The 15,531-nt window shown below is 38.9% G+C and overlaps 2 protein-coding genes and 2 long non-coding RNA genes across 5 annotated transcripts; 3 read left to right on the top strand and 1 right to left on the bottom strand.

Annotated features, from left to right (window-relative positions):
• The first annotated feature begins 1,158 nt into the window (after positions 1-1,158).
• On the top strand, positions 1,159-5,910 carry LOC308388455. Of its 2 annotated transcripts, XR_013970097.1 has the most exons (7): positions 1,159-1,199; positions 2,046-2,071; positions 4,834-4,919; positions 5,068-5,100; positions 5,195-5,284; positions 5,696-5,767; positions 5,876-5,910. It is a non-coding gene; the product is annotated as an uncharacterized lncRNA (long non-coding RNA). The 2 variants fall into 2 exon arrangements; XR_013970098.1 differs by lacking the exons at positions 1,159-1,199; positions 2,046-2,071 and having other exon boundaries at positions 4,707-4,919.
• LOC308388454 (uncharacterized protein) lies at positions 2,603-4,703 on the top strand. The gene is made up of 3 exons (XM_080869206.1): positions 2,603-3,082; positions 3,227-3,509; positions 3,637-4,703. Exons 1-3 carry the CDS (start codon positions 2,628-2,630, stop codon positions 4,306-4,308), a joined length of 1,410 nt encoding a protein of 469 aa, XP_080725332.1. The 5' UTR covers positions 2,603-2,627; the 3' UTR covers positions 4,309-4,703.
• A 492-nt stretch (positions 5,911-6,402) lies between the features above and the next one.
• On the top strand, positions 6,403-9,960 carry LOC308388435. Its single transcript, XR_013970091.1, has 7 exons — positions 6,403-7,369; positions 7,482-7,584; positions 7,848-7,915; positions 8,030-8,082; positions 8,186-8,264; positions 9,161-9,354; positions 9,463-9,960. It is a non-coding gene; the product is annotated as an uncharacterized lncRNA (long non-coding RNA).
• Positions 9,961-11,762: 1,802 nt separating this feature from the next.
• LOC308388780 (uncharacterized protein) lies at positions 11,763-15,196 on the bottom strand (the record flags this gene model as incomplete). Its single annotated transcript, XM_080869673.1, has 5 exons — positions 14,304-15,196; positions 13,939-14,035; positions 13,455-13,565; positions 12,840-13,006; positions 11,763-12,507 (listed from the first exon to the last, which is right to left on the bottom strand). Exons 1-5 carry the CDS (start codon positions 14,657-14,659, stop codon positions 11,763-11,765), a joined length of 1,476 nt encoding a protein of 491 aa, XP_080725799.1. The 5' UTR covers positions 14,660-15,196.
• Between the last annotated feature and the right edge of the window lie 335 nt (positions 15,197-15,531).

Below are 15,531 nucleotides of genomic sequence, written 5' to 3'. Positions count from 1 at the left end.
CCCACAATTTGCATGTCAAGAAATGAAAGACTTTGCAAAGGACTACTGTTTTGAGCATGTCACCAGTAGTCCCAGGTACCCGCAGAGCAACGGCGAGGCTCTACACTCTGCCTTTGTATTGTCAATAAAATTAAAATGGTTCCAGATTTTTCTTCTTTTCTTGGTGTCACTCAATTTTCTTTACCATACCTTTTTAATGTGACGATGTTGTGACTTGTTGTTGCTCCCGGTGTTCTGGGAATCCATCCTACCTGACAAACCATCCTACCCGTTGTTTGTGCGCATGCGCACAACACGAAGTTAAATGGTGAACAGTCCTAACTTTGTGAAACTGAGCTAGAAGCATACTTTAACAGCTAAAATTAAGTGGAAAATCATCATACCTTTATTAATAAGAGCTAGAAAAACACTTTAACGGGTAAAATTAAGTGGCAAACCGTCCTGGCTTTATGAGCTACAAGCCTACTCTGATGGGCGAATTTAAGTGGCAAACCATCATACCTACTTAAATTTGTGCTGGTATTACTCTGTGACAGCAGAAATGTGCATTAACTACTTAGGGTAGGACATTTTGCCAAAGTAGGATGGTTTGTCAGAAAACCCAGCTCTCTTTCTTTAACCTCCTGCTCTTTTCGTGTGCGAGTGTAACTACCGGCTGAGCAGAGGAGGCAGGGCGCAAACGCAAGGGTCTGTTTGTTTCCTCCTGTCTCTGCTCAGCGCAAACAAAAGGCTGACCTGCGAAAAAAAGTGAGAGACAAAAAAAATCCCACGGCTCCCAATAAGGAGTCGGCTCGCATCGTTCACTTCAACAAGCCGGCTCTAAGAGCCATTTCTTCGCGACTGACCCATCACTTATGTCTATGTACCTAAATACACAGAGTTTCTCCCATGTGATTGGCTCATTAGATAGTGGTTTTAACAGGCAGGTAAATAGGTGTAAGCTATAGTGAGCAGTCAGTTAGTCTAGCATTAAGACGGACGATCTGATTTCCTCGTGTCAGCATTGTTCCCACATCATCATAATTAATGTTGTTCCAGGTTCAACATTGCAAGTGACCAATCACCTTCTTGTGACGTCATTCCTTCGCGACTTCGAAATACCCGCCTTCGATTATTTCGAAATACAAGTGAAGAAGCGAAAAACCGCCTCCTGTCCGCCGAATTTGAAGTCAATTTAGGATACTTTCCTTTAATAAACGGTAAGCATTATACATATGTTCCTCACTTGGCTTGCTGTTTGTTTGCTAGCGATAGGCTACTTGACGACAGCATTAGCTAACCAGTGTTCCCCAACTTTTTGGGTGTTTCGTGGCCCGGGGGTTGGGTCAGGCAAAATTGCAGTAGCTTCCCTGATCATTTTACAAACATAAGTGAAGAGAATCTGGACTAAAAGGCCTAGACTTATGGTTGTGTGCTGAATCTATGAATCAAACTATCACCTGGAAACATAATTAACTGGTCCATAGCTGTGAAACTGGACATGAGTTCTTGATTCTATGGAGATTAACAGTAATCCAGAAATTTACAAATTTGTCCTGGTACATCGCGTAAATGTTGTCCCAGGGACATCGCGTAAATGTTGTCCCAGGGACATCGCGTAAATGTTGTCCCTGGGACATTGTGTAAATGTTGTCCCTGGGACATTGTGTAAATGTTGTCCCTGGGACATCATGTAGAAGTTGCCCTGGGACATCGTGTAGATGTTGTCCCTGGGACATCGTGTAAATGTTGTCCCAGGGACATCGCGTAAATGTTGTCCCAGGGACATCGCGTAAATGTTGTCCCTGGGACATTGTGTAAATGTTGTCCCTGGGACATCATGTAGAAGTTGCCCTGGGACATCGTGTAAATGTTGTCCCTGGGACATCGTGTAATTGTTGTCCCTGGGACATCGTGTAAATGTTGTCCCTGGGACATCGTGTAGATGTTGTCCCTGGGACATCGTGTGATAGCTTGTAAATAATGGAATGAAAATTATTGATTGTTATTAACTTGTGAAAAAGAAGTGTAACAAATCCACATGTTATGTTCTTACACCCTTACAGAAACTGTGACTCCTTCACAATGTCAGGTAAATGTCAACTCATGTTGAATAATCAACCAATCAAGCCTTTTATTATCACATGCAATGTTACACGTACAACTGCAATGAAAATTTCACCCCCTTCTGACCATACATATATTGCTTAAACATCACATTGGGAAGACAGGTCGGAAACAGTTAGGAAGGTCAGAAAACAATTTAATTACAGTTTTTCTCGATTGCTTAAACACTATAACCAGGCTTTTAAACTAAAATTTCAAAACCGTAACGCTATTTTTCAAAAAGCTCACCCATTTCCCTGAACTATAAACACTATTCCCTGCTTTGACACATGAGTCAAATTTGGTGAACTGTTACTGCAAAACTCTACACACAAATCCCTACATTTTTCAGTGCTTACACCATGTAGTCATTTAGAAAGCACTAGCATTCAATAATGTTAACTTAAGTCAGCATAGCTTGAGCTCAGTTAGCACACAATTAACCAGGTGGAAACACTAGGAGTCAAAATTTATCACACACCAATCAGAACCTTCGATGGATAGATAAAAGGGCCAAAGTCAGCTCATTCAGGTTTGAAACAATGGATCCAAAGAGATGCAAAGGAAGAGGACGTGGTGGAGAAAGAGGACGTGTTGAAGGAGGAGGACGTGGTGGAGGAAGAGGACATGATGAAAGAGGAGGACGTGGTGAAAGAGGAGGACGTGGTGAAAGAGGAGGACGTGGTGGAGGAAGAGGACGTGGTGAAAGAGGAGGAGGAGGAGGTGGTCTAGGACAACAGGAAGGTGGTGGAGGAGGAGGGAGAGGTGGAGGAGGAGGAGGACGTGGTGAAGGAGGTGGAGGTGGAGAACGACGGCGACAAGGAAGGGGAAGAGCAAGGGCAAGAAGACAGTCAGTCTCGGATGAAATTCGAGCCACTTTAGTTGACCATGTCCTTGTCCATGGGATGACTATGAGGGAGGCTGGGCAACGAGTACAACCAAATTTGAGTCGCTTCACTGTTGCCTCCATCATCAGAACCTTCAGGGAGGAAAACAGGTAGGTGTACTTGCAGTAAGACTGCTTTGTACAGTAACTTTTAAGTTACTGAACTTATGTTTCTTGAGTTTCAGTATGTTTCCATTATTTTCCTGTAAAAAGAATGTGTGACAGTTACAGTAATGAGTGCTTCTATTTTTGTAGGACACAGAGACGACCACCTGGTGGAGGCAGGTTAAGGCTTTTGTCGGAGGGGCAAGAGAGGGAACTTGTAAACATGGTAATTGCAAATAATGTAATCCGCCTGCAAGAGATTCAAAGGAGAGTGATTGAGGATGATCATCTTTTTCGAGGCATAAATGCCATCAGCCTCTCCACAATTGACCGCATCCTCCGAAAGAATCAATTCCGGATGAAACAGGCATACCGAGTCCCTTTCGAACGAAACTCTGACAGAGTGAAAAACCAACGTGTGGAATATGTTCAGGTATGAGTTTGGATATTGTATAAAGTATTGTGTACCATCACAGCATGGCAGTTTATGCTGCCATTTCAGCACTCTTGAACTGTGGTTCAGGGTACCGATTGACTCTACTGTGTTATGTGTTTTGCAGAGAATCTTTGAGACTGAAGGACGGCCTGTTCCCCATGAAATAATCTTTGTGGATGAGGCAGGTTTTAACCTGACCAAAAGAAGGAAAAGGGGGAGGAACATAATTGGCCATCGGGCTATTGTAAATGTCCCTGGTCAGCGTGGGGGGAATGTCACTATGTGCGCAGCCATCAGCCAACGAGGGGTACTCCACCGCCATGCCGTACTAGGACCCTATAACACTATGCTTCTCCTTGCTTTTCTTGATGGTTTAAGACAACATATGTTCCAGCTGGACTACAGGGAACCAGCACAGCCAGAGCAGCCTCACTACGTTGTTGTGTGGGATAACGTCAGCTTCCATCGCGCTGCTCTGGTTCGTGACTGGTTTACCAATAACCCAAGGTTTTCTAATATCTTTCTGCCTGCATACTCTCCCTTTCTAAACCCGATAGAGGAGTTATTTTCGGCATGGCGGTGGAAAGTGTATGACCGAGAACCTTATGTCCGTGTTCACCTCCTTCAGGCCATGGAAGAAGCCTGCCTAGACATATCAGTAGATGCATGCCAGGGGTGGATCAGGCATGCAAGAGGATTTTACCCCCGCTGCCTGGCTAGGGCCAATATAGCCTGTGATGTGGATGAGATTCTCTGGCCTGACCCAGACCAAAGACAAGATGCTGAGGTGGAATAATGTTTTTTGGTGTGTGTTGTACTGTATAGTACATGAATAAAAATGTGCCACTGTACATACATTGGTTGCGTCTTTTGTGTTTATCATGTGAAAAGGTTTTTGAAGGGGAGAACCATAAGCAACCTAATTGTTTTGGAACTATTGTTTTGAATTAATTGTACCAGTGTGCAAAACTCTGTTGTAGTGTGTGTGTTTTTGAGGGCTTGTGTTTGATGTCTGAGGGCAAAGTTTGGTTTTTCAGCAAGAGTGAATAGTTTTGAGTGTAGAGCTTCATTTTGACCTGGAAATAGGATGTTTGGGAAATTGAGTGAGATGTTATGGATTTGTGTTTACTGTTGTGAGAATATGAGGCATAGTTTCAAGAAATGTGTTTTAGCAATCGAGAAAAACTGTAATAGATGAGGGGAGAGGAGGAGAAAAAAGAACTACAACCAGACAAAGCTCCTAGAAGACTGAAATGGATGATGGTTGCAGCATGCAAAAAGAAAATGATATCTGTTGACTACAGCATATGCTTTCTCACAGATTACCTTGTGGGAGTAGCTGGACCAAACTCTATTGGTATTTCAAGTTTGAAATCCCTGTTTGACCAGACTAACATTTCAGATGAGGTACCTCTTGACATAAAAATCCTTTTATGTTGTCATAAAACTAATGTTAAATTCTGCTTTAAATACACTTTATTGTACAATTTACTTAATGAATCGTGTTCCTTAGTTCTGTTTTTATTTATATGTATTTATTTATTTGTTTTATAAGGTAATAGATGGCCTAATCTATTTGCAGTGTGAGGTATGTTGAAAAGCTTGTTTGATCATAATGACATAGCATGTTTACGTTTTTTGTAATGTATTTGAAAACATAGGTGTATTTGTTATTTTTATAGAATTTCCCTCACATTTATCCAATACCAAGCCAAATCACTGGAAAAATTTTGGATGGGTCCACAAGAGCACAAAGTGCATACTTTTTGAAGGTATGACTTGGACTGTGGTAACTATGTTCTTATCACAAAGGGTTTATAAGTTGCCACTATAAACAAACAGCATTTTCCAAAATTGAAGCCTTGTCAGAAGAACCTGAAAAATACCTTTCTGAAACCTTTTCTGTGTAAAGACTTGTTCAAAAGCAATGCACACAGATTAAAACATTTCTGTCTTGGCCAACTGATAAAGAACACCAAAAATTTAGTGGTGCGTGTTGAGTCTGTGGTCTTGATTTGTTTTGTACACACTATAGAAATTAATTAATGTAAACCAAAAATGACACTTTCTATATGTTTGTGTATCTGCAGAATTAATTACAAGTCTCACCTGACAAGCTTTTGCAGTTTTGCAGTGTCATTCTTGACAGAAAAACATACTTGTCACATTATTTTTATTTCCAGAAAAACATCTTTCAGATGTATGAGAAATTGATTGGAGCCTGTCTGGAAAACGGCAGCCACTGGACCTTGTTTGTAAGTTGCACAGATTTTGCACTCTCTCTAGTGCATGATACTTTTCAGTGTCCCTCATTAGGAAAGCTCAAGGCCCAAGCCTACCATATCCATCTTTTTACAAAACAGTTTTGTGACATACCCAAGAGGACCATAGTCTATATTAGAGCTGGGCGATAGAACGATAACGATATGTATCGCGATATAACTTTTACTCGATAGAGAAATCAAGCTATCGCGATAGACCTCGCCGCTCTTGTCCTCTTAAAAAAAAAAAAAAAAAAAAGGTCAGCCAATCCAAATTAAGTAGCGCAGAGCCGAACCAATCACAGCCGCAGCGTCACGTCGCGTGACTTGTTACGTACAGCACAAGTGCCAAGCCACACGTGTGTTTGTTTGGGAAGCAGCCAGCGGGTAATGGAGCCAGCGCGTAATGGAGGAAATGAGTGTGCCGACTAAAAAAATCAACCGAGCATGACCGAAGAGAAAACAGATGATGGTTCCAATGCCGGAGAGATTGGCGAACGGAAGAGCCATAGAGGTTCCGTAGTGTGAAGGTATTTCGGCTATTTCAAGTCTGACAAAAAACAGAGTAGCGTGCACTGTAAATTGTGCCGAAAGCAAGTCTGGAAATACAATAAACTGGTGCATGCGTCACACTGTGCGCCACGTTATTGTTTCGGTGAAATGAATTTCTACAATACTGTTACTGTTAATTCTACTCTCTGCAGTGTTTAAATGCTTACATATACACACAGTTACTGTCCGTCCACACATACGACTCGGTTCTGCTTCTATGCCCCAGCTTTGTTTACTTTTTCCCACCGAGGCTTCTAGACTTCTGATTGGCCAACATTTCTGCACGGTTAGGAATCTAGCGCCACCTGCTGCTTTGGCATGTTCATAGCAGCGTTTTCCTTCATTTCTGCCTTTATGTGTGGACGGGATTATTTTTTAAAACGAAAACGGAAAATCTCCGTTTTCAAAAATACCCGTGTACGTGTGGACGTAGCCTCAGTCTCTGACTGGAAGCGCTAATTCGTCATTCGGCTTTTGTCAGACTAAAGTAACTGTTAAAACTGTTTGAAAAGCTAAGCTATACAACAAGGAGAGATTGAGAATTTCCTTTTAGTTCTCAGTTTATTTGATATTGACAAAAGTTAGTCAGTTTTGTCTGTTCTTCTGTAAAACAAACTAAGATTTATTTTTAGAATTAATATTTTGTTTCTAAGTGGAATTGACAATTTAGTCTGTTTCGTTTGTTCTGTTTTGAAACTTAAACGCTTTAGCGGCTGCCTTTTGTGTAGTTTGCAATATTTGCCTTTATTTATCTGAAAAAGTCTCATGTTCCTTAAGTACATCTACCCTGTTGAACTTATTATGGGAAATAAATATTTAAATAAAAACAAGCTGCTGATTATTTCACATTTTACTTGTGAGCAACGGCACATTTAAATCTTACAAATATAGTTATTTGGCTTATATCGTGATAGATATCGTTATCGCCTGAAATGAAAAAAACATATCGTGATATGAAAAAATCTCATATCGCCCAGCTCTAGTCTATATGAATTCATTTGGCGAGTCGGAGGTCAGAAAAAGTGCGGTGTTGAAAAACTGGAGGTAATTAATTAACATATTTAACATAACATATTTAATTTAATTGAAATCATTACCGAACGTGGTTATTGATTTCTCTATATGCTTTTTATTTGTAATAACTGCGATCTCTCAGCTCATTTGCTTCAGCAAGAGGCTGCGCTGGAGAGTGGACCTTGTCACATGTGAGCCACCCACATCAACAGGATGGGAACTCATGTGGAGTGCATGTCATAATGGTACTGAAAACTATAGCTTTAACCTATATAAGTAATGTTTACATTTTTGCCTATTCAGTTTTTAAAGCCTTAGAGGCAGGATGGTAAAATCTCAATTTTTTTTGTAGATTGAACCATTTCAGCAGTAATGCTTTGCTTTGGTTGCTCTGTTTTTTTTTTTTCTCGGGGGGGGGGGGGGGGGGGGGGGTTAAAAACAAACAAACATTTCTTTGTTAATCTAATTCTTTTTGTTCTTTTTTTTTTTTTTCTTCGTCAATTATTAGTTTGCCCAATCTCTCATTGACGGTAAAACACAAGTGGAGGAGTACAACACTGAAATCACAAAGCTCAGGTCCCGACTTTGCCACTAGTTATTTTCCTCAATAGGTAAAGATAAAATTAGCTGCCTTCTTTTTCTCTAACATTGGAAAATGTAACTTGTACTTAAACAAATTATATTTTGCAGATCGAACTAGGAAGTGCAGTCAGTGCTGGTGTGTGATTGCAGCCAAAGACCGGGTACATGACATGTCCTTAGCCATATAGATTGTTTATTTAATGGACTTTGTTCATTTGTTTTTTGTTTGTTTATTTCTTCTTCTTTTTTTTTTTTAATTCACAGGTGCAGTGCCAGAAATGTGGTGCATACAAGCACATGCGTTGTTCAAAGTCTGTTTGTGGCATCTGTATCTTCTGTGAGAGTAAGTCACAATATAACTAAACAATGTCCAAAAATGTTTAAAGTGAATTTTTTTTTCGTAATTTTGCCTTTGCACACCAGGACTGTGTAATTAAAGTGGACGTTTCAAGATCCAGTTTTTACACAAAACTATTTTAGACATAACTGTGTCGTATTGTGGGGATTTCTCTTCACAATTAAATTGATATAGTGCTGTTTATATCATTCTTCTTTATGTAACAGCACAGTGCAGCACAGCAGAGGGAAAGGAGTTGTGCAGCATAGTGGGTGGCTATACAGGAGGAGCAATAGAAGTAGCCAGTGAAGAATGTCATCAGGGAAAGCATCAGGCAGCGAATGACAAAGGAAAAGTTCCTAAGGGAGAGAACATCTGCAGCAAATCGACAAGTAACAGTGAGATAGGAAGACTGACAGTCAGAGATGAAGGTACACAGACTGAAGACAAAGAAAAAGAAACAGAAGTATACGGCACAAGTCTGAGTACAGATAATGCTGCTGCTGCTGCTGATGTTGACAGGATCGATGCAGATACAGAATTCCAAACTGATTCAGAAGGAACTAGTACAGTTTACAGAGTGCATGGTCACTTATCTGTACCAAGCTCAAAAAAGAAAACCTACACAATAACAGAAGACGAGATCAAGCGCAGAATCAACGCAGAGAACATGTCAGTTCATGTTTTCAGAGGTTTGATTGGGGTAGATATACATTTCGTGATTTTGATGTCACCTGAAATAAATCCGGGTTACTCGTATCAATGAAGTGACAATGTGGCTGGAAATTGTGCATTTGCTGCAACATATACACAATTACACCATGTAAACAAAAGCATTTAACTTTGTGCGCGTGTGTGTGTCTCTCTCTGCTCTTTTGGTGTTTGCACTTTTTCTTTTTTAGGGCCGTAAAGCCAAACTGCCCGCAATGATTCTTGACAGGCCTAAGAAGGCCAAAACTAAAGTAACAGTGTTTAGTGTTCTGAGTGAAGAGGAGGCTGGGGAGCTAGCCCTCGGGTTTGCCGGAAGATTGGCCTGCGATGTCACAACAGACATGGTCTGTAAAGGCATCGACCATTCAAGTGCTGATATGACAAAGTAAGTTAGTAAAACAATATGAAAGTTGTATCTTTTTTGGTATTATTTGTCATTTCCCCGTATTTGGGTTATTGGTGTAACATTGTTAATCTTACTTTCTAATAACAGACAGACTCTTCTCAAAATCCAACACAATCTTAAACAGGAACTGACTGATTCCTCAACCTTCAGTTTGCTGACACACACCTTTGGCCCCGCTGCACTGGATTCTGTCATTTCATTCCTGTGTGAAAAACTTGATCTTGTTTCTTAAATAATGAAACCTTTTGTGACTTTTGTTTGTTCTGTAAATCAGAATCTTGAAAATTGTTCATTGTTGTTCTAAGTTTGTGTTAACTATTTGGCAAAAATGATTGGTTCCTAATCCAAACAGCATAATGACTGTTCTAACACATATCTTAAAAATGCTACAAAGAAAGAAAATTATCACATATGTTTCAATATGAATGTAATTGTGTCACACTCGGTTTGTAGTAACTTTCCTGTTTTATTTTGAGTTTTGGTATGTTTACACTGTTATTTTTATTTCCCGTGTGTTCGTCTTCCCTTATTAGTTTTACTGTATTTAATTAGTCTGATTTAATAACTTATAATTATTTACTTTCCAGTGTTTATATATGCTCCTCGTTTGGATTATTGTTTGTTTGAGTTCTGCCTGTCTTTTCTATTAAAGATTTGGACTTTTGGACTATTAGTGGACCTCGTAGGTTTTTATTCTGTTCAATTGGTAATTGACTGGGTTTAATTTAGTGGCCTGGAAAACAGGCCGGAGGGGTCTGGTCATTTTAACCCCCTAAGACCCGAAATCTTCCATGGCATGCATTTTTAATTTCTCTTTGATATTTGGGCCGATTGGAACCCGATGAATGTAAAAAGAAAGAATTACCAGGTTTTGTTTTTTTTACCTAATTTTTGTTTCTGAGAAAAATGAGAGCCACATATGAGGACATTAATTTGAAATTTCGATAGAACAGTTGCAGTATAATGTCCTCATAACTGTATATCAGGCACTTGTTGATCAAGATTTAGTATTTTGGTCTAAATAACCCAAAATGTGATGTCCACATGTGTGGACGCCAGGCTGGAGTAAAGTGTTAGAGCTATTTATACCTATGTAAACTTTTATACACTGGTTTTTACCTGTCTTGTTTCAGAAAGGTTTAAAAGGGTAATGTCCACAGTTTATTTGTTTATTTATTTGTTTGAATTCAACATATTTTATTAAAGTAATTGAGCTTGAACACAGAAAAAACTGAATCAAATAATCATAAAATCAAATCACTTGCACTATACTGAAGTCTAATCTACTCTGAGCTAATGCCGGTTTCCAACACTAATGATCGGGTGAAGGAGAGAGATGAGGGTGTGCACGGCCACTGGTGCTCTTATCCCTGTTCTTTGTGATACAATCCAACAGGAAAGCAGTCAAACCCTTGGACATTAGCCAAGTTAACGTTCACAAATATATACACACAGAGGAACTCTGAGCCCCAATGTCAGCATTAGCACAAACATGCCACTTCATACCAAATCTCAGTGTGAGGTCAGGTGTTAGTCTCATTCCATTATTCTGGCTATATTTTCTTACTCATTACTATTAAACTTATACTTAAGACTAACTATTAACAAAATCACACCCCAATAACTCTGTTATTACACTTTGTATTTAATCATAAAAAGGCTGGATGTTGAAACCTTTTACTTCTATTTTGTATGAGCCAGGATTCTCAACAGCTGATACTCTATGTCCAAAAAGTGACAGGTATCGTTTTATGGAGCAAAAAACTTAAGAGCACATATTTTATAAATAATACCAACAATTACAAATGCAGACCTTTAATAGTAATAAGTAATCCTTTATTTATAATGCATAGCAATATAAAAATAGTAACATATGAAAATATTACAATGGGCACAGATGAATTTGTATCAAAAACAGCAACCAAGCCAAAGTAATGAATAACACACATAAATAACAACTGCTTGAGAGACCAAACAATTTCTTTTCAACTGTTCCTTGGCAGAAAGTTAAGACAGCTATTCAGCTTTAGGTTTCAATAAACAGAAGTAATGGATGCAGTCCCTTTGAAATGTCACACAAAAGTCTACTTATGCATATACTTAGCTTTAACTCTTCTCTTTTTTGTTTTGTATTCCAAAAGGTTTTCATTTTCTCCAGAGGATGTCTCTCTTTCAGTGGTTATCGACTGTTCACATTCATTTTCACAGACTGTTGGAATGTCGATGCTGGCCGAACGTTTCTTGCTAGAATACAATGGCCTAATTTTGCGTGCATTCTCTGTCGTCTTTATTTCGTACTGGCATATACTTTTGCCTACTTGTTTTGTTTTTAAGACATTTGTATGCAGTTCATCTATCATTGGAGTAATACCCTCTGGAATGAATGCCTACTGTTTAACTGTGTCTAAAACAGCATTTAGTTTTCCAACCGCATCTTCTGTGCATTTTTTGTCTGTGCTTTCAACTACAGGAGTGTCATTCAAAGTTGATAGAGGACTTTTCAGAGAGTTTTTCATTTTTTTAAAATGGCTACAAGCCACCTTCAGGCAAGCACATGTGTTATAGTGAGAGAACGTACAACAAGTGCACTGAAGTGTTTCAGCCGATGCAAAAAAACACAGATTTCCAAACAAACTTGGCATTTTTATCACTTTCAAGTCCTCACAGTGTACAAAGTAATGCCTTTCTTTCACTGCAATTCTTGCCAAGGTAGAAATGTCTGTTTCCATGTTTGGATAGATGTCATTGTCAGCCTCTGCTAATTTTGCAAGTAACACTAGATGCTTGCAAAGAAGTCCTCGTAAGCCATATGTACAGTTGCAGTAGGACTCAACAGGGCAGACGTCATACACCATGTCTTCTCTTGACTCAGATGGGACTTGATATGCATTAACTCCATGGCTGTTCTTGACTGTAATTTTAAGAGCCCAACCACTTTCCATCAGTCTTGAAGCAGAGTCTGAAACTTGAGACAAGGTGTCAGCAAACCTGTTTTTCATGCGGCCCACATCTTGCAGGGTTTTTATGACTGAGAAGTAGTCGTCGGCCTTCCCTAGGAGCACTTCAATCAGATCATCCAGACGCCTATTCTTGTAGCCAGATAAAAACTGGTATTTCAGGCGGTGGAAAAATCTGAAAAACAGTTATTTGAAATGATTAGTAACTGTAATTGAAGGAATTTAAAGTTTTAATCAAGACTGTATTATTTTTTTAAAAATTGAAATACCTATTGCACACGTCTTTTATAAAGGAATGCTCTGTGCCGGTTTAGCTGATTTAGGCAAATCCACCTACTCTGTTTTTTGTTGTGATAACATAAAAAACGCTGCTAGAATTTAAAGGATTTGCCTAAAACCTGTTCTGGCAATGACATGACGAACCTACTCAGTTTAGCCTCTTGGATTAAAGCATAATATCTTTTTTTCAGCAATACAATTGAATGAGGTCAAAATAATAAATCATACCTTTCAATCACATTGTTTGTTTCAGAACGAGCGTGACTGAAGCGACGGCCGTAGTCACACCACATGTGGCCAATGCCTTCCCAGTGCTTCTGAAAATACTGGCACACCAAAGGGTATTGCTTAAATGTCTGGCAGAACTCTGCTGATGTGGCTTTAAAGTCGTCCTCCTAAGAGAATTGGATGCAACAGAATATATTTCAATCCATTTAACAGACCTATTGAAATCTTTAATATTATGTATTGAAGCCCTTTTCCTTTTATTGAATAACATTAAGAATTTTAAGTTATTAATAATATGTCGTGTTTTTGTATTAAGAAGCAATTATTTCTTCTCTTACAATGGCTAAGAAGGAACACTAAACCTATAAGCATATTTGGTTTCAGCATCTGTCTGTGAAAGAATCCCACTCACAAGTTCTACTGCACAGTGGGTGACACAATGATGGTCTGCACAGCTTAAGTACTTGTTTTGATAAGCAAGATAAGAAGCCAGTTTTAGAAATTGTTTCAAAAATCTATTTTGTATCTCTCTGTAACTTTTTTTAGCAACTGAAAGTTATTATGCTCTTAGTGTAATCAAGAAATCAAAATGTGAAATAGACAAATTACACTTACAGATGTGCAAGCTTTCAGCTTACAAAAGAAAGAAATGATTTCATTTCTCTTTTGGGTGTTAGAAAGCCCATGGACCCCGGACTCTGATTTTGAAAGCCATCGATTAACAGCCTGTGAATGTAAGAGAAAAAAAGTTAATCTGGAGAGAGAGACAGAGGAGCAGCTGTACAAAAAGCATAAAAGAAAGCTGACGTCCAAAAATAACTTTGTCACTCACTGGACAAGCGGACCTGTGCATTACAGAAATCAACCAGGCAAACATATTTTTAAATGTCAAAAAGAGCTTTGGGAAGCAGCCACCAGAAGATGAGTGCACTGTGGTCTTAAATGGATGGACATAGTCACTCAACATTTTATCCCTTTATATTCATTAACCTGAGTAGGTGAATATCACAATGAGGCAAATCATGACAACAGGACCCTGTTGTAAAAATGTGTTTCAGGTGCATCTTAGACAACGTGAAAAGAAAACAATGTGGTTTACCTGCAAGACATGGTACCAGCATAGAAGGATAGCTGACTCTGGAAAAACCTTCTGCAAAGCATTTATTTCCGCAAAGTCTTTGTCAACCATAAATGCTCTACAGAAAAAAAGAAAACACTAAATGAGAATAAACAGTATGAAAATGTTTTTGCTATCTCAAAGCACCACTTCAATGCCAAATTAAACATTTCAACTCACAAGTAGATATATAAAATACTGCATACAGCCTATAGGAATAACTTTAACAACTGGAAAGGAAAGTTTTTTGCAGCCCATGCTGCAGCTATAGCATTAGATTCTGGCATGTTATAACTTTTTTGAAAAGGAATTATTTCAAAATCAATAGCTGTCAATGTATTATTTACCTCGGGGAAGTTGGGAAATGCTCACAAACTATTCCAAGAACAGTTTCCAGGGTTTTCTGACTTTCGTTGCTGACAATAGCATAGGCCACAGGGACTCCATGCCCATGATCATCTCTTACAACAAGTGTGAATAAGGGAAATGAATACTGGTTAACGCAGTGCGTGGTGTCAACAAATACTAACTGTTTTGCATAGTTCTCCATGTTTGATTTCATTACAGGTGTCTGCAAAACAATCATTAGTTCTTGGTCAGATGTGTATGGTTGATAGAAGAGAACATGTTCTTGATGTTTTCCATTAAGTAAGGTATGTACACTTTGACTGTCTCCACAGTTAAAGTGCTTCTTCCTCATCATGCAGGTTCTAACACTGTCAATGTCACGTGGTGTGACAAAATGCTCTCTGTTGTGAAGATCTCTGTGTCCATGTTCTTTGGCCCATTTATGACATTCGGTTAGTATGATGGCTGGCTTAGTTCCAAGGGAAAGCAGTTCCTCAATCTTCCTCCTCAAATCACTGGAAATATTGTTGAAATGTGCGTCTTTTGGGTCCGAAGGATCATGCCCATCATGCTTATCATATGTACGCTGCACGATGACTGTGTGGTCTTTCCAACATTTGAGTACTTTAAATGAAACATAGGCCTTACAGCCCACTGCTCTGTAGCTGTTTCGACTTTTTTCCCCAGCTCTGATGCAGTTGAATTTGTAATAGTCTCTTTTCCTGTCTTTACCTGAGGCAACATTTAAACATTTATAATGTCCATGAAGGGTTAATGAGTTCAATTTTTCTAACACAACACTGAATGGGTCCTCCTGGCATTGTGACACATGCACACAAAGTTGTGTGTCTTTTCCAGTTCTTTTTTTTCGTCATTCAGAACACTTCTTCTAATTATGTCGTCCATTTCTGGTGGAAAAATAACGAAGGTTTAATTAGTCAATATTCATTAACTCATTTTAACTTGTTGTGGGGTTTTTTGCAATACAATGTAAATATTAAATATAATATTAAAAATATATATATATATAAAATAATATAAAACAAACAGGGGCTAAAAGAAGCTAAACTTTCATATGGTATGTCTCTGGCAACTTTAACATGATGTCCCAGGGCAACTTCTACATGATGTCCCAGGGACAACATTTACGCGATGTCCCTGGGACAACATTTACGCGATGTCCCAGGGACAACATCTACGCGATGTCCCTGGGACAAATTTGTAAAT

Source organism: Rhamphochromis sp. 'chilingali', assembly GCF_963969265.1.
Source record: "Rhamphochromis sp. 'chilingali' genome assembly, chromosome: 20".
Lineage (NCBI taxonomy): Eukaryota > Metazoa > Chordata > Actinopteri > Cichliformes > Cichlidae > Rhamphochromis > Rhamphochromis sp. 'chilingali'.
The sequence above is the reverse complement of the archived record's forward strand: the minus strand, read 5'-3'. Positions and strand labels throughout refer to the sequence as shown.